Here is a 23099-nt window from a genome sequence, read left to right as displayed (position 1 = left end):
TACTAGTGGTATCTAGCCATGCAGATAATTCTGGTGTTATTTGCCTATGAGATTTCTGCTGCCACCACAATACAAAAAGGGGAATAAAGGTGTTTATTGTGCCCAAAGCATTAACAATTACATTAAAAAGAACAGCAACATAATAATAATAATAATAATAATCCACAGATATGACATGGTCAACAACTTTCATTGGATTTGTTTTGGTGATTTTGGTAAACGGACCCTTTAAACCTTGCCACCATTAAACCCAGAAGTACACTGTATTATATTCAGTGACAGATCTGAATAGATGAAAGAAAAAAATGCACCACAATACCAGCCCCACTCGACAAGTGACCTCTGCAATGCAGCGCGGAAACATCAGGACACAGGCAAGTGAGAATACAATAGATTGCTCCTTTTAAAGACACACGGGTAAATTACCAGAATCCATAACTGCTCAACATTCTCTTGCTCCAACTAAATAGATTCACAGTTGCAGGAGCTTATCTATTTTTGGTTTTGAAAGAGCAGAATGAACTCTGTGTACTCCTCTACACCTCATATCTATCTTGCCACTTCTCGGACATTTGTAGATGCAGCTCGCTTACTGAGGCATTATCTGTAAAGAGGGTACATAAAAGTGACATTTTATCACCACCACTGCTGCTGTCTGGACTTTTTAATCAGGTCAGATTTGTTTCAAGAAAGTTGCATTGTGATAAAAACTATACTTGTGAGCGACTGAAAACCAAGGATTGAAACTCAAGCTTTTCTTTAACTTTTTTAACTGCTTCAGCCACACGTCTGAATCATGCTAATCTGAATGGGGTGAGGGCTCCATTTCCTGTATCCCATCTTGTAAAGCGTTGCCTCAAAGGTCAGGCTTTCACAATGAGCTCTTTAAATGAAACAGTAACTGCTGTAAACCTAAAAAAAAGCGTCAACAATGAAACTGTTCTCTGCAATTGAATGATTGAAAAAAAATGTTTAAATCCCACCTTTCTAAAGCTTAGATGTCAAGGAAGCCACGGCGTATTAGGGCCATTGTAAGAAAAATAATAATAACCGATCCGGGGGAGGGGGGTTATATTCCGAGATTAAAATCCTAAATTTATGGATAAAAACCTTGTATATTCTCTGAGATTAAAGTGGTGAATTAATGAGAGAAAAACTTACAAGAAAAAAGTCAGAAAAATTGTGTGTTTTTCTTTCAAGGAACCATGCCTCTGGTGGCCTGGAGCTCCACATTTTAACCATAATAGGTAGCAGGTAGCATATGCACGGCTGTGATGAGCAACATTATGTGATAGAGATTGTTCAGGTTCAGAACTAAAGTTTAGAAATAATTTCTGTCCCAATTCCCAGACAATAACTTTCCTTTCGGCCAGGGCGGGGGCGGCTGTGGCTCAGGTGGTAAGAGCTGTCACCTACCAATCGGAAGGTTTGTGGTTCGATCCCTGGCCCTGCAGTTCCATATCGAAGTGTCCTTGGGCAAGACACTGAACCCCAAATTGCTCCCGATGCTGTGCCATCGGTGTGTAAATGAGTGTAAATGTTAATCTGATGAGCAGGTGGCACCTTGTACAGCAGCCTTGGCCACCAGTGTATGAATGTGTGTGAATGGTTCCTGTACCGTACTGTATCTGTAAAAGTCAATTGCTGACATTAGGAGAAACTCATAAGAGGTACAAACAGGAGGGTATACATCAAAAGGGCAACACATCGGTTGTAGAAAGGTTTAAGAAGGGGATCGAGAGCGGCACAGTAAAATCGCTTTGAGTAGTCGTTAAGCACTATATAAATACAGTCCATTTAGAACTTGCTCAGGTGTGTGTGTGTAACTGCTCAGCAAGTTGCTCCTGGGTTCCCTCAACAATTTGTTTAACAGATATCTTTACTTTTGGCACCTCCTGATCATCCATTTTTGCCTTCTCTTCTGTCCCCCACTGAGTATAGGACACTTTTTTTACACTGTTGTACATACTGGAGAAGGGAACTGTTTTATCTTTACAGTTCTCACACTCCCCATACATACAATCCTTGCGAGTGGTATCACAGGACACAGTTTTAGTAAGTCTCTCAAGAACTGAGGTCTCGATCAACTTCAGCTGATTGAGCTTTTCTGCTAGAAAGCTTAAATTTTCATGCAGTTTGCACTGGCATGTCTCACGATCAGACAAAGAGGGGTGCACAACCCAAAAGGGACGTAGGCGGCAAAATGAAGAGTATGAGATCCTCACATTATTCTCTGCTAGACATTTTCTGTGGAGGTTTCTCATTGTGTTTACAAGAAACCTTTTTTGCATCTTTACTTTGTTTCTAGTAATGGTTTGTTTTCTTCCTGTAGTTATCCTACTGACATCATCTCTGTTAAAGTGCCCATATTAGGAAAAAAACACTTTTTCTGGGATTTGGGGTGTTCTTTTGTGTCTCTGGTGCTTCCACACACATACAAACTTTGAAAAAAATCCATCCATGCTGTTTAGAGTGAGATACGGTTTCTGAATGTGTCCTGCCTTCAGTCTCCGGGTGAGCTGTTCAAAATCGACACGGCTTGTGACGTCACAAGCCGAAACGAGCTGGCTAACCGCAACCATTAGCTCGTAGCATTAGCGTTAGCATGCTAACGCTAGCATGCTAACTCATTCTCAATAGCAAAGCACTGCTACAACACACACAAGTTCACCATAATCTACAAAAGAACTACTTACATGTGCGCCCTCATTTAGAAGTCTCCCAGCTAATCCTGCCTTGTAACTGACCGAAGTTGTAGAAACAGCCTTTCTTTTACTGTCTATGGAGCTAGCTAGCCGACATGATCTACACCTGAGCTACTGCGCATGTGCGAGTGCAATCAAAGATAGTACAGAAGAAGAAGAAGAACAGAGGTCTCACTCTGTAGCTAAAACAGAGACCAGGTGAAAAGAGGATCTGCAGCAGTGAGAGAGAGCGGTGCAGTACAACAAAAATATGGTGTTTTTTGAAAATTAAACCATGTTAACCTATTCTGGTACAACATTAAAATACAATTATGAACCTGAAAATGAGCATAATATGGGTGCTTTAAAGAAGCTCTTTATGTTCTTCTGAATAGATGTATCTGCAAACCTGTTGACTGTCTCTCTGGTAAAACTGGTCAGGCTTTTGCTCTTCAAAAGGTTTCTGCGTTTCTTTGAAAACCCCAACGCCTGTTCTGACCATCTCTGCAGCCTATACTTTTTGACAATCTTTCCCACAGTAACCTTGGCTAAGATTTGCTTATCTCTTTCATTTCTGGCATTCTGGTATTTTCTCTTGATGTCAGAAATGAGTGCTTCATGAAGTAGTAATGTTTTTCTGATTCTGCTGTTCACAGGACAGTTCTTCACCAGTTCACGGACTTTGGATCTTGGAGATTCATTTTGTTTTGCTGATCGCTGGAGCCTCTTTTTGTACTTTTCTTTAAGTTTCCTCTCCTTTGTGAGTGCATGTTGGAGTTGTGCTATCTCTTTGTGCAGTTTGTATCTTGCTCTTCGGGATTGTTTCTTTATAAATTATAATTATATAATAAATTATTATTATTATTATTATTATTATTATTATTAAATTTAATTATTAAAATAAATAATTACCAAAACTGCAGCCAACACATCTCACATGGACAAACTCCTATATACACTTACAGATACAGTATACACTTACTCTCTCTAACACACACTGACTTACACTCAACTTCATCTAATCTAAATTAACTCCTTACAACTGACCTTGAGGACCCAGATCTAGGTTGCTCTGCATTTTGATTATCCGGACTTTGTGGAGGGGTGTCGCTATTCCTCAAAGCTTCCCTCTTCTTCTGTCTTTTTTTAGCATCCCTCCACATCTTTCGCTTATGTCGTTTAGCTCTGTCACCCAGATTGCTTATTTTTTTCTTTTTCCCTGCCTCTGTGTCCCTTTTCCACCTTTCACGCTCACTCCTGAGATATGTTTCCCTTCTCTCTGCGTCTGCATCCCTTCTTGCTCTGTACTGTCTTTGCTTCTCTGCTGCTGTTTTTGCCATTGGGATGTCTGAAAATATTCAACATAAAATACCATAATCGATTATTTCTGACAGTTCACATCACAATACAACAAGTCTACAATTGAGTAATCTACTAAGAAGTGTCAAACATTCAACCCTGTCACAACTATTCAACCCTGTTATAATAAAAAATGTGACGGGGTTGAATGTGACGGGGTTTAAGTTTTTGGCTAACAGTAGCTAAGACAGTTAGCTTAGCTAAGACAGTAGCACCACATGGCATTTAGGACATCATAAAATTTTAATGTTTTGCAAAACTATTATTTAATTCTTCTTAAACCGTTGTTTACTATCATTTAGTCATACAACAGAGTTGAAATGTTGAGCCTGACAATCTTAATCTGACAGTGAAAAACATGAAATATAGGTAAGAAAAGATACTGACACTTGCCTTTCTTTGCAGCATGTTCTTCAAGAGACTTGTGTGATGTCACTTCCTGGATGTGATGCCACAGAGATTGATCCATTATTTTTATAGGGGGGTAAATAGTATGGCGTGACGGGGTTGAAAACAAACTGGAGGACGTGTATAAATATTGCAATTTCATATATAATTAATGCATTTTTAATATATATGTATATTTTAGTTAAAGTAGACCAACATATGATTATATTAGCAGCAACATTTTGGTATTAATTGCACATTTTATATGTTTGATAATCAATGAAAATGTAAAGATTAGTGAGGACATGCAAACATGCTTGTTGTCTACTATTTAGGCAACCCATTATCTTTAAATTAAAATTTTAAAAAAGCAATTGTGTTGCATTATAATGCAAAGGCACCTGGTTCTATTAATTGACAGTGTTAAAATGCATTTTGTGATTTCCTTCAATTGAAAATCTTTGAAGTAAGTTTGGGGGACTTGAAGGGCACCCAATTCAGAGAATCACCCATTTACTTTCCTCTGAGGAAAACTCTACAGGAGTCCCAAACTGTCAATCCGTAATAACAGGGTGAGATCCTGTGTGATTTGAGGTAGTGGAAGTTTACAAACTCCTGACACACTTGGCAGGGCATACCTGAACTGGCTGCCCCACTGGTTAAAAGAGTTACAATACCATTACACCTGAAAGTGGATGGACAAAAACTCTTGTTGTGCGCCCTATTCCAGACCCAGTGTCGGTAACTACAACGCATTGGACATCTACTGGTAATTCAAATGTGATTTGTGGTACAGCAGGACACAATAGGACAGATGATCCATGCATGCATAATAATACATGGCATGCAGCGGCGTCTGTGGTGTGATGAGGTTGATCCAGTGTTGCAAAAGTAAAAACCATGTGTTGTTTCTTGACAAAAAACCCAATTTCTCAGATTCTTTTCTGTAAATTTATGACTTTATAATCTCAGAGAATATTAGTTTTTGTGGGTTTTTTCTCATAGATTTACCACTTTAATATCAGAGAGTATCAGAGTTTTATTCTCGTAATTTTACGATTTAAGTTTTTTCTCAGAATATTTCCCACCTCTCCTGGCTCTGTAATATTTTTTTTTCTACAACAGCCCTAGTATTCTGTCGTACAAATGCATAAGGCAAACAATGTTTAATCCAAACTTTTAGAAGTTTTTCAATGCCAATGTTCTCCTCTTTTTTTCTTCATGCATCTACATCAGCATGTGTTCACATATGCAACAGTAACAGCTAAATGGCCTGCATTTTTATAGCGCTTTTATTGCCAAGGACACTTCGACATGTAGACTGCAGGGGCGACCGCTCTACCTTCTAAGCCACAGCCGCCTCCTCTGGATCATTGTCCATTTTATGACTGTTTCTCCTCTTTGAATCTTTTACAGCAGCTGCGCTGCTTGTGTTTCCGTGGTAACAAAACTCCATACACCACACAGTTGACCTTGAGAATGCCAACATTTTCACTCACTAAATTACTGAAGTTTATTTTGTTGCGACATTTGAACGCACCAACCACACACTGCAAGACTTTACTGGCTTGTCATAGAGCCTCCCCTCACACACATCCGGGTCTATAAACCAGCTTGTTTCCGCAGTAGGACTCATTCTTGATGTGTGTGTGTGTATGTTAGTGATGAGGACCATTGCCACTCTGCTCTCTCTCTGGTTTTTGGTTAACACTTGCATCAATGCTGCTCAGACAGGTGAGTGATATAATGGATACCAAACAAGGGAAGGCAGATACGACCTTACTTGTCTTTAATAGATACTTTTATAGAGTCAAGAAGACACTGAACAGAATGAATGTGGGAAGCCTGAGAAGATTTTATCCTGCATTTCAGGTTCAAAATGTGGGATTCCTCAGGTGTGGAGCCCGATGGTTCACTCTATGAGGATTGTCGGTGGGGCCGAGGCCACATACGGATCACATCCATGGCTAGTCAGTGGTCTACCCTTCTTCTTTGAACATTTTTTTGTTGTTATTTAGCTGAGTGGTCATTTGCTGCGGTGGTTTTGCTCATCTGTAAAAATACTTGTACGGTGACATCTTTTTCTTTGCATTTTCTTTTGAAGTTTTGGTTTCTTTTTCTGTTCACCCCTGATGGCTATATCACTACTCATCTGTTATTTCAGGCTGTTCTCATGAACCATTTGTACATATAGCTACAAAAAAGGAAGCTCTGTAATTCGTATGTATTCCACTTATTTATTGCTATCGGTCTTATAGCAGCAGTCACTGTGGTGCATCCACAGTGACTGCTGCTATAAGACCGCTCTGGTAGGGAGGAGGTCGGGGTAGATGGTTAGGTCATAAAACATAGGACTTTCAAGCGGGGTACAGGAGTTTGTGTCCCGGGGAAAACACAAGACTTTCTTCTTCTTAAGGGGACTGGTGTATTAATCTAAACCACAATCTTTTTTCTAATCTTAACTAGTCGTTTTGGTGTCTATCTTTAAATGCCGTAGACGCATGATGGTCACTTTTTGTCGGCTAAACTCAACTGCAACAGCCCCTGAAAGGACCTTCACCTCGTGGTGCCCTGTACCAGGCTCCCAGTAACCTTTCTCGGCTAAATTTAACTGTAAAGACCAGTCGTCAGGGGATCAGCAGGCAGTCGCCTAATTTCAGAGGAAATAATACGAATTGGTGTACTTAAGTTTTGTACAATATCATACAAACCTGTTCATGAATGCGTTGGTTATTTTCTGTGCACCAGAAAAAGAGCGTTAGGAAAAGTGCTGATGATCTATATACCCAATCATCACTGTTTTATCAAATGACATACTCAACAGTCACATGAAGTACTCAAAATAGACACATTTAGTTAGATGAAAATGTTGCAGTTTATTGCTTAGTTGCTCCATTTTGACACTAAGGCTACACAGATAATATAAATAATATAAAACCATGATAAATATATTTTGTCAATGGTGATTTGGATACAATTATTTTAATTTTATTCTATTGGCATCTCACCTCATCATCTTACGTGTTTACATTGGACTTAAACAATTAAAAAAAAAATGTTTAGATAATTTTTCTCTTGATAATTTGTGGTTTACCTAGACTTGTATTATGGTTATTGGTAAATAGTCATATTTGTAAAACTAGCATGGCAAGAACAAATGTAGCAAAAGGCAAAAGAAGAAGTTAAACCAAAATAACCTCAACATCTTTAGCCATGCTAGCAGCTTTATTCGACGGCAATGTCAATTATTCTGTTGGTCTGTCCTGCCTTGGAACCAGACTAATGGGGGTCATGTTGGAGATAAGCAGAGAGTTGAGTGAGGACAGCATGCTCAAGTGTTAGAAGAAAGAAAGAAATGGAAGAAGACAGACAGGTCTGTAGATAGAGTAAAGCGTCATTATACCCACTGCTGCTGAACTGAAAGAAAAACAGTTGCTCCAAATTATAAATTAGTTACATGCAGATACTTTTCTTGTATCTTTTTTAGCTGTGTAAATGTTGAATTTCTATCAAGCTTGTGTTAGTCTGGATCAAAGGAAGTACATTTCCAGGATTATTGGATGACCCTCACCCTCCACTCTCTGTGCGTTGCCGTTCTCAAACTCTGTTCGCGTTGGGAAACAACAACAAACTTCAAGCTGCACACTGAAGATGGCAAGTTTAGAAGACAATTTGGACCGTGCAACAACTCAGCCTGCTTAGGTATTTCAGGGAATGATTGTAAAGATTTACAAAAAATATGCTTACGGCATTTACTCTCTAACTGTGACGTTTTGGGACCTATTGGTGGGATTGCTGTGGACGAAGTACACACAGGGATACACTGGTAAGAGCAAATATGTTTAACCATGTATCCAGCTAATTTAAATTGCCCACATTATTGTATTGTGTGAACAGTTAACTTCATTTAATATTATATGTAACGTTTTTTGTTTTTTTTGCGGGTTGCAAATGTTTTACCAAAACAAATTGCTTCCCAAAACTATTTTGCAGACGATTGGGATTGGTTTAAAGAAATGCAAACAACCCAGAGCGTTATTTTCTCTCATATCCCAGAATGTATGTGTGGTGTAGGCAGACCTTACTCCATAGCGCTGTGGTGATAGGTCTGACAATGCAAGACTAAGCTTGTGTGTTATCTTTGCTCAGGTTTCCTTGCAGAACAAGGACTCTCATTTCTGTGGAGGGGCAATCCTGAATGATCGCTGGATAATGACTGCTGCACACTGCTTTGCATTCCTCTCAAAGTACTGTTACTTACTCGTGTAGCCCCATTACCTCTTTTGTGCGACAATTTAACGCACATATGCTTGTTCCTGATCTGCATGCTGATGTATGTTCATTGTATAAATATTGCAATTGATTGTCATGAATCTAATACTTTTTTTCCTCTGGCAAGAGAGTTTCTCAGTGGTGTGAGAGTGGTGGTTGGAGAGTTTGACCAGAGAACAGAAGATGAAGAGGAGCAGGTCTTTCTCATCAAGTCTGTCTCAGTCCACGAAAGGTACCATCATGCGTTGCCTATGAGCTATGACATAGCTCTGCTGGAATTGGAACAGCACATTCGCCTGGGCAAGTTTCCATTTTGACAATTTGTATAGTTGCTGTAGCACTGATCACATTTTGTTAGGTCACTGCTATGTGATTCTTTTCAATAGGAGCCCGAGTCCAGCCAATATGTCTGCCTCTGCCTGATGACAGCATTCAACCCGAAACCAGATGCAGTGTGGCTGGATGGGGCAGGATGAAGGAAAGTAGGTTCTCTTAATTCTTTCCAATACCATTAAATAGTAACTTCAATGTTTTTCTAACTGGACCCTATGTTACTACGTTTCTGTGTCTAAGTGGGAACAACACTCTTTGAAATTGGTCCAGTATTAAGCAAGACAAGCTACAATGTTACATTGTTGGGCAATTGCACACCTTCAATTTGTTTTACCACTGACATGCTCAGATTATTGTTCTAAGTGTCTGACAACATGTGTATGGAAAGGATCAAGAACAAGAAACATCCCCAGTATCCCTAATCACCAAACCCACCGACTCCATTTGAATAAATAGTAATTTTATCATTGTAAAATACAAAGAAGTAGAAGAAGAAACAATATGTATGTGTATATATATATATATATATTAGGGCTGTCAATCGATTAAAAAAATTAATCTAATTAATTACAGACTCTGTGATTAATTAATCGAAATTAATCGCATACATAATTAACGGTGCCTGAACCAATACTTTTTAAGAAAGTAAAAAAAAGAAAAGAAAACAAAGGGTACTAAACAACAGTTGGTGACATTAAAGAACGGCTTGTTTATTGTTAAGGCCATATGGTCAAAATTAAATGATTTAATAATATTGTATAACAATAACAATAACTTATTCACTAGTAAATTGCTGTTGAATGACAAAAACAACCACCAAGGACATTTACAATAACTTCAAATGCACCACGAAGCTGTAGTTTACCAGTTTCACTGAACGCACCGTCTGTGTTGTTTTTCCGACGGCAGCTCGGTAGCTGCGGATTGTTACATCCCGCTGTTGAGTCACAGTCCTCTACAGTAAAACACAGTCACACTTTACACCGTTCAGCGTTAGCTGTCAGCATTGTAACCGTGTTTAATCCAGCTACTAGCTAGCGGTAGGCTAACGTTAGCTGCTGTCGAGTATAGTGTTAACTAGCTAGCGGTAGGCTAACGTTAGCTGCTGTCGAGTATAGTGTTAACTAGCGTCACATGCAGCGGTGTTTGTGTTGCCTGTATCGTCTTCAGAGCACCAGAGAGAAGAGCAGACATATCAGTGGCACCAGATTTCGGTAGCCAGGGTTGGCAGGAAGAAGGTTTTTATAAGTAAATGTTTTAATCAATGATCCAGGCAGCACATTCTCGTCTCCCTCCTTCATTTTACAGTCCAATGGTGGCTAGAACGGCTCCGGGTCAAACGTCAATATGGAAAGGATTAATCTGCGTTATTTATTTTTTAACGCGTTATTTTTTTCTCAGATTAATTAATCGAAATTAACGCGTTATTTTGACAGCCCTAATATATATATATATATATATATATTTTTTTTTTAAAATTACAAACCGTCTTGGTTTGTCTTTTCGTTGTTCCAACAATCACCACTCTAGTTTGGTTGAAATTTTGCCAGACCTTCCTCCACCACGGCGCTGAGGAGGAAGGTCTGGCTAGTCCACACAGCATTCCGGGATGGGAGAAAAACATGCTCTGGTTTATTGGCATTTCTTTAAACCAATCACTATCGTTTTAGGCGATGCCAGGGTACTGCTGCAAAATAGCCTCAAGAAGGAACTTGTTTTGGTGGAACGTGTATGTTCAAAAGTTGTTTTAGTCGTGCAACAGAAAACTAAGATTGGACAGATAATCTAGCTAGCAGAGATCTGAGGAGCAGTTATTAACCATAGTCCTCATAAATCGACCGGAGTTTAAAATTCCAACACAAAGAAAGCGGAAGGTAAGTTGTGGATATAGACTACTTAGACACCAATGCATATGAAAATAGGGCCCAGGTTGAAAAATAAATAAATTACACTTTAAAGCATAATTGAGCTTGTATTTATTCTGCTGTTTCCCAGAGGGTCGTCTTCCTGCGGTGCTGAGAGAGGTCCAGTTAGACTTGGTGGACCCAGCCAAATGTAAATATGTCCTCCAGACTATCAAAAGTTCAATTCTTAACCAGAGACAAGCTAGACCTCAGCCAGCCATGACAGTCCTGTGTGCCGGGCCAGAGAAAGGAGGGAAAGATGCATGCCAGGTAGAAAAAGAAATGCCTGTTTTTTTCCATTATTCTACACTCATTCATTTAGTTCAAGAGCAGTGGTACATTACTAATACCTGGGAACTATAAATTAGTTATTCACTTAAAGAAATCCTATTATTTAGTAGCTTTAAAAATGTTTTTTCAGTGTTTTAACTCCTCCCTTTATTCCTCCCTTTATCCTCCAGGGGGACTCAGGGGGTCCGCTGGTATGTCCGGCAGATTCAGGCGGCGGTCATTGGGTAGCACTGGGTGTAACTTCCTGGGGGAAGGGATGTGGTCGGAGCTGGGGAAACAACAGCAGCCGCGCCCCTTCCAGGAGAGGATCTCCCGGGGTTTTTACTGATGTCAGGCTGCTGCTGCCCTGGATAAAGCGTAAACTGAGAGAGGGTAGGTTGGGATAAGGTTATCATAAAATAAATCACACTGACTGTTTCTATTTATTTTTAAACATTATTAATCAGAGGTCTATATAGTTTGTGAAACAATGGATCACATGATCACCGTTTGTTAGGAAAAGTCAATGTTCAAATTACTATCAAGTGACTATAATGTGTAAAATGGCTTTCACATGACCCTTAAAAAAGTATTAAATGTCTGTATTGTGACCCGTGTTGGAGTAAGTGTTACATAGTCTGTTGACATGCAACAAGTAGACAAGTGACACTTTGCTGAACTTCTATTTGACAGTTGATCTGACCAAGCTAAATTAAGCATTGTATTTCATTTTAATATTAACTATGGGGCAGTGGAAACAAGTTGAAAACACAAAATTGACATATTGACATTATGAAGTAAAGCAAATTACAGTTGCTAATTTACACAGTCAGCAGATAAGGTGCAACATTATCATTAAATTGGAGTCATGTTTCTGCCCACCTGACAAATGCAAAATTCCAATATTCACTTTATCGTTAGTTCTGTTCTGGTCATCACGACTCCTGAGAAAAATATCTGGCTCTTTAGCCACAAAATTCCCTACTGTGTTCCCCAGATAGTCTGTATGTCATATGGTGGTAGGCATCAGAGATGTTTTGCTGAAAACAGCTTCCTGCTGTGACTGAAAACAAGGTTGATGAAATTGACCGTAACACCAAAACAATGAGCTAAAAAAACTCCATGGAACTGAGATGAATGGCAATGTCAGGTGATAATTCAGTGACACTTTCTAGGTCATGTCTATAATGCATTATAAAACATTCTTATAATGTGTTATAAGTTGCTTATAGCATTGTATAATTATAGTACTCATAAATATTAATGTTTTTATATGTCTTTTATAATTACTTATTAGGTTAAGTATTATATACTTCATAATCGCTTCAATAAACATATACAAATTATAAACTTTGTGTAATCTGTGGACATCCGTATTTATTAGCGAGATTGCATATATGTAGTTGATACAGTATTTGTTAATGCCCTACCAATTAGAGTAACTTATAATTACATTACAATGCATTATAACAATGACTACAGTGCATTATAAATGATTAAATGTATTACAACCATGACACATTTCAATAGCCGTGAACTTGTTTTTGGATTGCCTATTTTTCATCCTAAACTTTAATCCCCTCACTGTGTGTTTTCACCTTATCACAGTTTATGGATCAATTGGAACATTTTGGTTTTGTTCAACATTTTGCCAACTAAGCTGGATCTAGTGTTAGCTGGTAACTTAAGAGAATGTCTGCAGATTTTCAACTAGCTCTGTGTACTGCCATACATGCAAATCAACTGCACCAGTGCCCAGAGGACTGCATTTACCAGCTGGCAAAACTCTGCTGGATGACTTACACCAGAAGGGTTGAAAATCGGCGGCTTTGCCTCTTTAGCGCTTAGCACAGCGCCATGAAACCATACACAACACTGGCTTAGACGTGTCATCCTCCCCTACATCTGCCCTTTTGTCCAAATATGGTCACTTCTGGCTTGTGCAAACTATGGCTTCAAAACTGCAGTCCACAAACCAATGGGTGACGTCAGTGATGCCACTTCCATTATTTTTTACAGTCTATGATATAAATATATAGGTGATATACTGTAGGTGTCTGCACAGTTCTACCAGAAGATGTTAATGTATTGGTATAATATTGGATAAAAATTGACTTTTTCTTACACATATTCTCTGTTTGTGTGTTTGCTTTAGCTGATGAACAGCAGCAAGCAACAACTTTATCGAGTGAGTTGTTTTTCCTCTCATCACAGCAACTCTTATTTTCCATATTTCATAATGCTTCTGTGACGCAGTACTGTGTGTGTGTGTGTGTGTGTGTTTATGTGTCTCTCAGAACTCTGCAGCGTGAGAGATGGGCCTGTAACTGCCAGTAAGGGGGTATTCAGAAACCCCGCTCTCCCTGGGGCTCACTATGACAACAACCAGTGAGTGACACTCATGAGAAGCAGAAAGGGCCTTTGATAACATATAGTTGTAACTGTAACCTAACTGCCATATATCATAAATTCTCTTTGGGCCTCACTTATACTGTTCCAATGAGCACAATCAGCACAAAAAGAGATAAAAATGCACTCACTTATGTAATGTTCAGTTTTTGAGATCAGAAGTCTGCAAAATACAAATATTTGCCTTTTAGCTCAGAATTGTATGAATGTATTTAAGGAAAATACATAAATCAAAATAGCATGTGTATTAATACAGTGCAATGGATAAATTATATCTCTTGTGTCTCTTCAGGTTGTGTGTGTGGAGCATCAGTGTTCCTCCAGGTTATAGTATTCTTTTGGAGTTTGATTATTTTGATCTGGAAAATGACTTTCAGTGTCGCTACGATCGACTCACTGTCTCAGTAGGGACCCATAGGCCTGTTGGTGAGTTTCAGACACACACAGCAAAATAGATACTGGCCTTTTAATGCATAAACATTTATCAAAGGCAGCACAGCCACCCTGGACCTCTGAAAATGTGTTAATTAGTTAGGTTAAAGGAATAGTTCAACATTTTCGGAACTATACTTATTTGCTTTATTTCTGAAAGATGAGGAGAACAATATCAATCTTATGTCTGTGCGTTAAATACGGAGCCAGGGTCAGGACATGATTAGCCTAGCTTAGCATAAAGACTAAAAGCAGGGGGACATAGCCAGCCTTGGTCTGTCCAAAGTGAAGAAATACATCAACAAACATCTCTAAAGTTCACTAAATCTTGTTTTTGTTACGCTATTTCTTGACAAACAACAGTTTATCCTTCCAGTCAGTTAAATACAGTAAGCACACGTTTTAGTTTTGGTCTATGCAAAGGAATGATACCGAACCTTGGAAACTCAGCAAGAATTCTAGAAGCTGCACACAGTGTTTGAGTCAGGTTACAGCACTGCTAAAACCACTAACTCTTTACTTTTCTGACTCCAGTTCCAAACTTAATGTAGATACATGAGATTAATTTACAATCTATGCATCTCATGTGTGGAAAGCAAATAAGGAGTTTTAACCCAAATGTAAAATGAACAAACCCCCAACTGACAGCCAAAGAACAAGTCTTACAAATTCTACAAGTAAGTTACAGGACAAAAGCAAAAGCGAAAACTGCTAAGACTCATTCACCTAACTACACAGTAACATGTTACATACATGCACACACAGACAACAACAACAATGTGCTTACACTGAACTATAACATATTTTATCTGCTTTTGTCATTCTTTTACATTCTTGTCTTTTGACAGGGATCTTCTGTGGAAGTGTCCTTCCTGGCCCAGTGCTCCTGAATAATTCCCAGTATGCAACACTTCTCTTCTCCTCTGACATTAACAGAGCAGGAAGTGGCTTTGTCATTAGGCATCGAGCTGTCCAGGGACACTCTAATCCTGGTGGGAAACACAATACACATACATCTCTGCATGTAATTTGTGTTAAACTGGTCTGTCTCCTGTAAGTGTAACAATGCTTGGTGTGTCTGTGTTTCCCCTGCGTGTGTTTATGTGTGCAATCAGGATGTGGGACAGTTGTTCTAGTTGAGGATCACACTGCCGTACATAGTCCAAATTACCCACAATTCTACAATAATGACTGTGTCCTCCGCTGGGTTGTCTATGCTCCACAGGGGCACATTGTTAAGGTGATGCACAACTTCTTCCACTGAATCAAAGTGAATGACTGAAAGTTTTTCAAATGCAGCATTTTGTCACAAACTCATCAGTAATCGAAGGCTGATTGTTGTGTTGTGTTTCAGCTAGACTTTGCTGATTTTTACCTGGAAGAGTCAGACGGATGCTTGTATGATTCCCTCACTATCCTGGGAGATGTGGAAGGAACAGAGGAGATTGGTAGGATGGATGAATCTCTAGATGTCAGTTTAGCAAGTTTCATCTCATCTTTTTCTCTCTCATTCTTTTCCCCCTCCTTTGTTCATGTCTGTATCTCTCTCTGTCTTTAAAAAAATTAAATTATAAGTACATTTTATTAATTATGAAATGAATAAAAATAATCTAACATTACGTGCACTAACAGGTTTATTTTGTTGTGTTTTGTGTAGTGGTGCTGTGTGGTGGCAGTATTCCTCCTTCTGTCCTGTCCTACCACAGTGTCATGGTGCTTCAGTTCTCGTCAGACAGCAGCATCACACATAGGGGCTTCAGTGCTACACTGTCATTCATCGGCCGTACAGGTATGTCCATGGTATGTGTGTTTAATGTGTGTGATCTACAAAGTAAATCAGTCTATGTGTGTAGATCAGTGATTCCCCTGGGGGTACTCATGCTGTTGCCAGGGGGTATGTGAAAAGATTGTAGAGTAGCTCAACTAATTAAAAAAATAATAATAATTATGATTTGATTGGAAGTTGATCAAATATTAATAATGCTTGCATGTGGCTTCCCCTAAAATAAGGGTGCTCCCTGATGTTGCTCCCCTCCTGTTTCTCGCAGATTTGTAGGTTGTGGTTGACTAGTGGGGCCTGCTTTGGTTGTTTGATTAATTGATCAACACTGATTGTGATTGGTGGTTTACTGTGATGTGCTGGTGCATGTCACGCATTAGCATCAAACTGTGTTTCCAAGAACCCTTTAATGGGTGTAAATCACATTATATCAGTCCCAGACTTCTCTTGTAGAAAATTCCGTTACCAGCTTCGCGGCTCCGAACCATAGTTGGGACAGAGCCCTTGTTTCTTGAGGCTAACTCAATTAGCTTTAGCCTGGCTGGTAGCCAGCTTTTAGTCTGGCAATTCTGCGGTGAGAATGGCCGGGAGACGTTGTGATAACGTTGCATTAATCAGGTGCTTTATTTTAGCTTTGCGGCAAACACAAAACAATGACTACTGTAGCTTTACTACCTATGGAAAAGCATGCGCTTCACTGTGTCTGCAGCACCTGCTGCTTACTGTACTGAACTACACACAGAGAGCCTCACTTCCCATAACAAACCCTGCCAGACGACATCACATACACACATTGCCAGCATGGCCACCTGTCTTAAAGGGGAAGGGTCGGCCTGTAACATTAGTCATGGAAAATGAGAACCGTGTTTTCCTTTTGTATCAAGCAGCAAAAAAGTTGTACGATTTACATCACACATTGATTGGTTTGGTGAGTTGGTAGTTTAGAATCCAAATGCATTACTTGAATCCTGACAAGATGTATTTTTGTGTGATATAAGATTCTGAGATTCTTGCATGATCTCGTGATATTGCGAGAATCCTGCTGCCATGCAAGGTAAGGAGATAACATCTTGTAAGAAGGAGATAAACAGATAAAAGGTTTGGGCCAACATTGCGTGCACATTTACCTTGCCTTTCAGGACTTCCGTATATACTACTAGTACACCTTAAAAATATAATCCTTATGAAACCATATTTAAACTACAAGCAACATTAAGTGAAATCCAAACTAAAACTACCAAACCAAGACTGAAAACTAACTTCAAACATACTAAGATAAACTAAAAATCTGTATAGAAATTAAGAAATTCCCCCTACATAAACTGCCTCCCTATTTTTGTGCAGAACTTCATGATCAGGACACAGGTGTGGAGAGTCAAAGAGAGGGTCTGAGAGATCACCAAGATGTTTTGGCAACTAACCAGCGACACGTAACATCATATGGTTGGTGGTTTGTTTAATCTTTGCTTTCTCTTTGGCCTCTTTTGTGTTTAAATGTGTTGACTGGTTTGTGGATTTGGAAAGAGGGCACTGACAAGAATCCTGGGTGCCAGGAGAATGTTATATAAGTGAAGAAAGAGAATGAGTAATCATATTAAAGGTTCCATATTGTAAAAAACAAAAACAAAAAAAGATTTCCATGACTTTTTTTCATTTTAAAGTAGGTTGAGGTGCTATATAAATACTGTGAAAGTATCAAAATGCTCAATCCACAGAGAATTTCTGACCAATCAGAGCAGACTGGGCTTTTACGGGAGGAGACCTTCAAGAGAAAAAACAGAGCGTTTCAGACAGAGGCTGAATACCGATATGTTTAGAAAAATCATGTGTTTTTAGGTTTAAAAAAAAGAATATCCTTACTAATATCTTCACCTTCTTCTCCTGCTCCCTACAAGCAAATGACAGCATACCAATGATGAAATGTGAAGCAGAAAATGCTCCTTGTGCATTATAGTACTTGTCCTGTCTGTCCACAAGCTGTGTCATTGGCTCAACAAAGCAGCAAGATTTACTGGCATTTAAAATGGCAATGTGACATTTAACACCAGAGTTACAACTCAGGCATTAGAAGCAGAATTACCCACAGCTTTACCTAACTGTATAAAGGTGCATTTTAACATACGATTCTGATTAAGATTTTAAATACCCCAGAACTATATTGAGCTATGTCTAGAAGGTTCCTTCAGCACATTGTTGTGTCTGCATTTCCACCGCAATCTAAGGACCCGTGAATATCAGGCAAATTAGTCCGCTGACGTAAAAAGCAACATGAAAGGATGAGGGCTGCTGATGGTCACAGGGTATAACCACACTCTGCAACCTGCAGTTCAGTGTGCCCCCACGTTTCATCGTCATTCATAAATACTTTAAAACAACAAATACGATTTTGTCTCACTGTGGTTAACCGTTGAGAAACCATAAAAAAATAAGGTTTTATTTCTCTCATTGAAAATACCGTCATGCTCTCCCTCTCTCTCTCGCTCGCCCAAGTTGAGTCGGAAGGCCAACTAATTTTTATTGGTATTAAACAAAGAGAAATGTTCTCCTTTCGTCCAAAAATGGTCATAAATCGCTATGAGAGTACTTTCTTGTTTTGTTTTTATAAATGAAGAGGTTGGCGAGTTGAAGCAGCCGTGCTGTGTGTGTTTGACCAATCATCAGATCAAACTGTTAAAGCTATAGTGCGTAGTTTCTGTCGCCCCTATGAGGAATTCTAAGTAATGACAACAAAACTGTCGGCATATCCACATGATACAAGCCTTCCGTGATCGTGCACAGCCCCCATCCCTCCTCCACGTAGTTGCTAATAGCCAAGGAGGACACGGAGGATTAAAAAAACATGATGGACTCTTGAGAAGAGGTCATTATCTTCAATGGCGAAAGTCGCCGGACGACACGATCTTCTGAACACAGACATACTGAGAAATACAGAGAGAGTTGTATGGAGCTGATAGCAACATATTTGGCAATGGCTTGAATTTAACGGACGCTCATTAGTATCAAAAAATTACGCACTAAAGCTTTAACACTGCTAAAATAGAGCGTTTCAGACAGAGGCTGAATACAGGTATAAATATATTCAGAAAGACAGTATGAGAAAAATAATGTATTTTAAAACATTAAAGAATGTTCTAGTAGAAACCCAAAATACAAGTATGAACCTGAAAATGAGCATATTATAGGACCTTTAAGCAAGGCATCGAACACTCTGCTGCTGCATTGGAGCTGTAGAGGTCCACAGTGGAAGTAGATATTGCTCAACAGCTGCAGTCAGAAAAGATAATAGCACATTTTATATTATGCAATAAGCATATACAATGCTAACATTTGGTTTTGGTTTTATCTGAATTAATTTTGTCATCTACTACAACAAGAACAAGGGTTGCAGCACTCAATAATGTAATCAGTTTGTAATAAATGTAATAACCCAATATCTTAATAACTTGACCAATAATGAAATGTACTGACTGATATTGTAATAACATTTCTACCAACAATATCAGTCTGGAGTGGACATTTTATTACATTATTGGTCAACTTCTTACATTATTGGGTTTTATGACATTTTCAATCAGGTTAACTGAAAATGTTATTACATTTTTTTTTTTCAAGCAATTATTAAATAATTGTGTGGGTTATAATAAAAATGGGGCCCAGGCCAGAGAAACACAATCATTCTGTGTTTTACCAGCCTGTCAGAGTGCCAGTGAACACACCACACACTGGACATCCACCAAGTGGAGATGAATATCACATGATACAGCAACATGCCCAGTGTTATGGACACAAAGTGCATGTTGTTCCTTCAAACAATGGATGAGTTTACTCTAATTTCTCTATATCGAGATATTCAACTCTAGAACTATTTACTTTCAATGCCAAATGAATAATTTTCTCAAGTTACTGTAGTTCCCAAACTATTTGGCCTGTGATTCCTTACAAAGAAGCTACATGTCTACTTGTGATCTATCTTCACAAGTTACATACTGGTATGTCTACATAACTGTATGTTGTTTTATTCTAATCTAATCTAAATTAACAACCCCACACATTTATCTTGCAATAAAGGGGTCCCAACAGGTTGAGAACCACTGCCCTTATAAATATGTATGTGGTAACCATACTTTATACTTAATCATGGTTGTTATGAAACAATCCGATCACGATTGTATGTTGGTCATAGCATTGTGAGACTTGACCTCTGTCAGTTGATTCTATAAGCAGTGGCAAGCTCGGAGAAGAAAGTGACACGAAGCAGGGTGCAGTTCACAATGTTCTGAAGCAGGGATCTTCACCAGGGTTTCCGGGATCCCAACGGGGTCCTCAGCGTCACTGCAGGGGGGCCTTCAAATTATTGTAAAGTTTTTTCATAAATGAAAAAGTCCTAAAACTCCAACATATTATTAGCAAATATAAATCCCCACTGATCATAGGTTGTGATGTAACATATTTACAACAATGATAAAAGTAGTCATTAATTACAGTACATGCTTGTGGTTTCTGATGTATTGTAACTAATTGTCTGAGACTGCTTTTCCACTAAAACTGACTGTTAGTCAGTTGTGATTGTTGAGGACACTGGTTTTCCTAACATCCACCCTCATCACCACCATCAACAACACAGAGCAACAATGGGCCTTCTAGGTTATTTATGATATAAACATTATTTTCATATGCCACAGGAGGTGACCTTCCATCTTTCAGTAGAAAACTACATAAAATGAAAACTGCTGGATTGACATACAGTAGCTATAAAGCCATACATGTTTGTAGGTACAGGGCAACCTCTAGTGGCAGTTTATAGGAATTGAAGTGAAACCGGTGTTGAAACATGACAGTTAAATGAATACACTTAAAATATAATCTCATTTTATGTGAGAACAGTGCTCTTTAGGGTTGAATATTTTATAAATTTAACACATTTATTTCATAGATAATGAGTGGTTGTCAGTGTTCACTTTGGTAGGAGCACTTAGGAACTGGAAACAGGAACAGCTGGAAGAGATGACTTCAAGTACTTTTTTTTATTTTTAAGATTATTTTTTGGGCATTTTAGGCCTTTATTTGACAGGACAGCTGAAGACATGAAAGGGGAGAGAGAGGGGGGAATGACATGCAGCAAAGTGCCGCAGGTCAGAGTCGAACCCAGGCCCGTTGCGTCGAGGAGTAAACCTCTATATATGACGCCCACTCTACCAACTGAGCTACCTGGGCGCACGACTTCAAGGACAAATAGGCATGCTATGTAGACCTTTTTTCATAGCAGACAGTTCAAAGCAGGACCCTGAAACTGGGCACACCTAATGGGATGCAGCCATCATAAACGTAATTAATTCCAATTCTTCAACTTTAATTTCTGCAAGACAATCTGAGAAAAAGGAAACTCTTGCACCTCATTTATACGGGCAATGTGTTCATGCTGTGAGCTGAGCTGTAGTGTGACTACATCAGACTGCTACTGACCACTAAGCAGCTCCATTGCAGCAGCTAGGGATCAGTGTCTTGTTCAGGGACAAGCGACTTTTGATATTAGATGTGATGAAGTGGCTTGTATTATATTCAGCCAGGAGACCAGGGTTCGAGTCCTGTTTAAAAATTAAGGTAAACAGTACGTTTTTTTTTTTAACATTACGGAACAAATGGAGTTACGTCCCGTTATATGTCACATGCGTTACCGGAATTGAAGTAGCATCTGGTTTGAACCCAAACCACAATCTTTTTCTAAACTTAACTAATTAGTGTTGGTGCCTAAACATAACCAAGTAGTTTTTGTAACTGAACCTAATCAAACTGCAACCATTTCACAACGTTAACGACGTGTTTAAAACTGTGACCGTTCTCTGGTTTAGATATACCATTGTATTTCCACTAGTGCTAATTTATGAAATGCTCATATTAGAGGGTAGGAATAAGTGACTAATATCGTATGATTTGAAGGACTTGCTGATTTTAATGTAATAACTGGCTCTTTTTACAGTATTGTTTTCATAATTCTACATAATTCTGTTATTTAGTTAACTTGGATGCAGAAGACCCAGTTGTGCAGCAGTCCAGCAGCAGAGCCCTGTCTTACCAGGGTGATGTGGACCATAAGATCTCAAAAGATCCCAGACTGCATATGGACAAAGGCTCAGATGATGAAGACTACAGCGGAGAGTACTCAAGGAGTGGGAAGTAACCAACTAGAAGAATGCCTCTTGACAAAAATTCAACTACAGAATGATGTCAAGATTTTTTATTTATTTAGTTTGTTTTCTGTACAGGCTAAGCAGGATTTGGTGCCAGAATGCAACACAGACTTTTAAATCCCATGCAAGTTGGAGGAGAGCCTCAGATTTGGCCCTTAAATGACAATGAATTAGTCCATTGTCATGTGAGCTTAGTCTCTTTTTTAATCCTTTTCAGCAGTTTCAGTGAAGTTGGCATTCATTCTACTACCACTTGAAAATGGCAGAAGCTGGACGTTTCAACCATTTATTTGTCAGTTTTTACTTATTTCCACTTCTCTGCTCATTTGCTAACTAGTTTTCACACACTCATTTGCAGCACATGGTATTACATAGCTGTTACAACTGACTCGGGTTGGTAGGATGTGTGTACTATGCAGTCACCTTTTTGTAGCAGGTAGTTTATTGGTTATTGTGACAATAAATATACCAAAGATTTGCCTAATATCAATTTGTCATGCTATTATTAGCCACGCTAGTGGCTTGGCTCTCGGATGGTATGTCCACCACTTTAGTCTCGGTTGAAACATTCTCTACAATTTTTGTACGAGGGGTAGTTTAGGCCATAAATCAACAATGCATGCACACAATCCCCTTTTACCTCACACACATACACCCACATACACACACATACATACACACACACACACATACATACAAATCATGAACTACACCACTGTTTTCCACACACACATAAAAAGTATGCACATACACCACTTTCACCTCAGACATACACCACTTTTTCTTGCACACACATAAAAGGCATGCACATACACCACTTTCACTTCACACACACACTACTTCTCCCAAAAAGTTGTCTGTGTGCAGGCTTAAAAGTAGTTTGTGTGCGAGCTATAAAGTTTTCTGTGTGCAAGCTATAAAGTTGTCTGTGTGCAAACTAAAAAGTTGTCAGTGAAATGTAATGTAGGCTAATATATTATTTTCAGTTTTTATCTACAGTCCTTATTTCCTGTTGGTTTATGCTCAGTCATAACCTACAGTTAAAACAACTTCCATTCATACATCGATTGGGCAGCATCGG

General features: G+C 38.9%; 1 protein-coding gene across 1 annotated transcript; it reads left to right on the top strand.

The window, feature by feature from the left end:
* Nucleotides 1–5936: 5936 nt before the first annotated feature.
* On the top strand, nt 5937–22504 carry LOC116048664 (ovochymase-2). The gene is made up of 16 exons (XM_031297847.2): nt 5937–6164; nt 6303–6400; nt 8580–8677; nt 8830–9002; nt 9089–9184; nt 11031–11209; nt 11401–11602; nt 13365–13397; nt 13507–13597; nt 13911–14044; nt 14899–15042; nt 15166–15290; nt 15405–15498; nt 15708–15839; nt 17175–17273; nt 21845–22504. Exons 1-16 carry the CDS (start codon nt 6086–6088, stop codon nt 22006–22008), a joined length of 1941 nt encoding a protein of 646 aa, XP_031153707.2. The 5' UTR covers nt 5937–6085; the 3' UTR covers nt 22009–22504.
* The last annotated feature ends 595 nt before the right edge of the window (nt 22505–23099 follow it).

The sequence above is a fragment of the Sander lucioperca genome, chromosome 7, assembly GCF_008315115.2.
Source record: "Sander lucioperca isolate FBNREF2018 chromosome 7, SLUC_FBN_1.2, whole genome shotgun sequence".
Taxonomy (NCBI): Eukaryota; Metazoa; Chordata; class Actinopteri; order Perciformes; family Percidae; genus Sander; species Sander lucioperca.
This window is presented reverse-complemented; position numbering and strand designations above follow the sequence as displayed.

Bases quoted from the DNA above. Each gene is read 5' to 3' on its own strand.
- LOC116048664 (XM_031297847.2), top strand. From the start codon at position 6,086: ATGTTAGTGATGAGGACCATTGCCACTCTGCTCTCTCTCTGGTTTTTG. The intron at 14,045-14,898 runs GTGAGTTTCAGA...GTCTTTTGACAG, and splicing joins AGGGACCCATAGGCCTGTTG to GGATCTTCTGTGGAAGTGTC. The intron at 17,274-21,844 runs GTTGGTGGTTTG...TCTGTTATTTAG, and splicing joins GCGACACGTAACATCATATG to TTAACTTGGATGCAGAAGAC.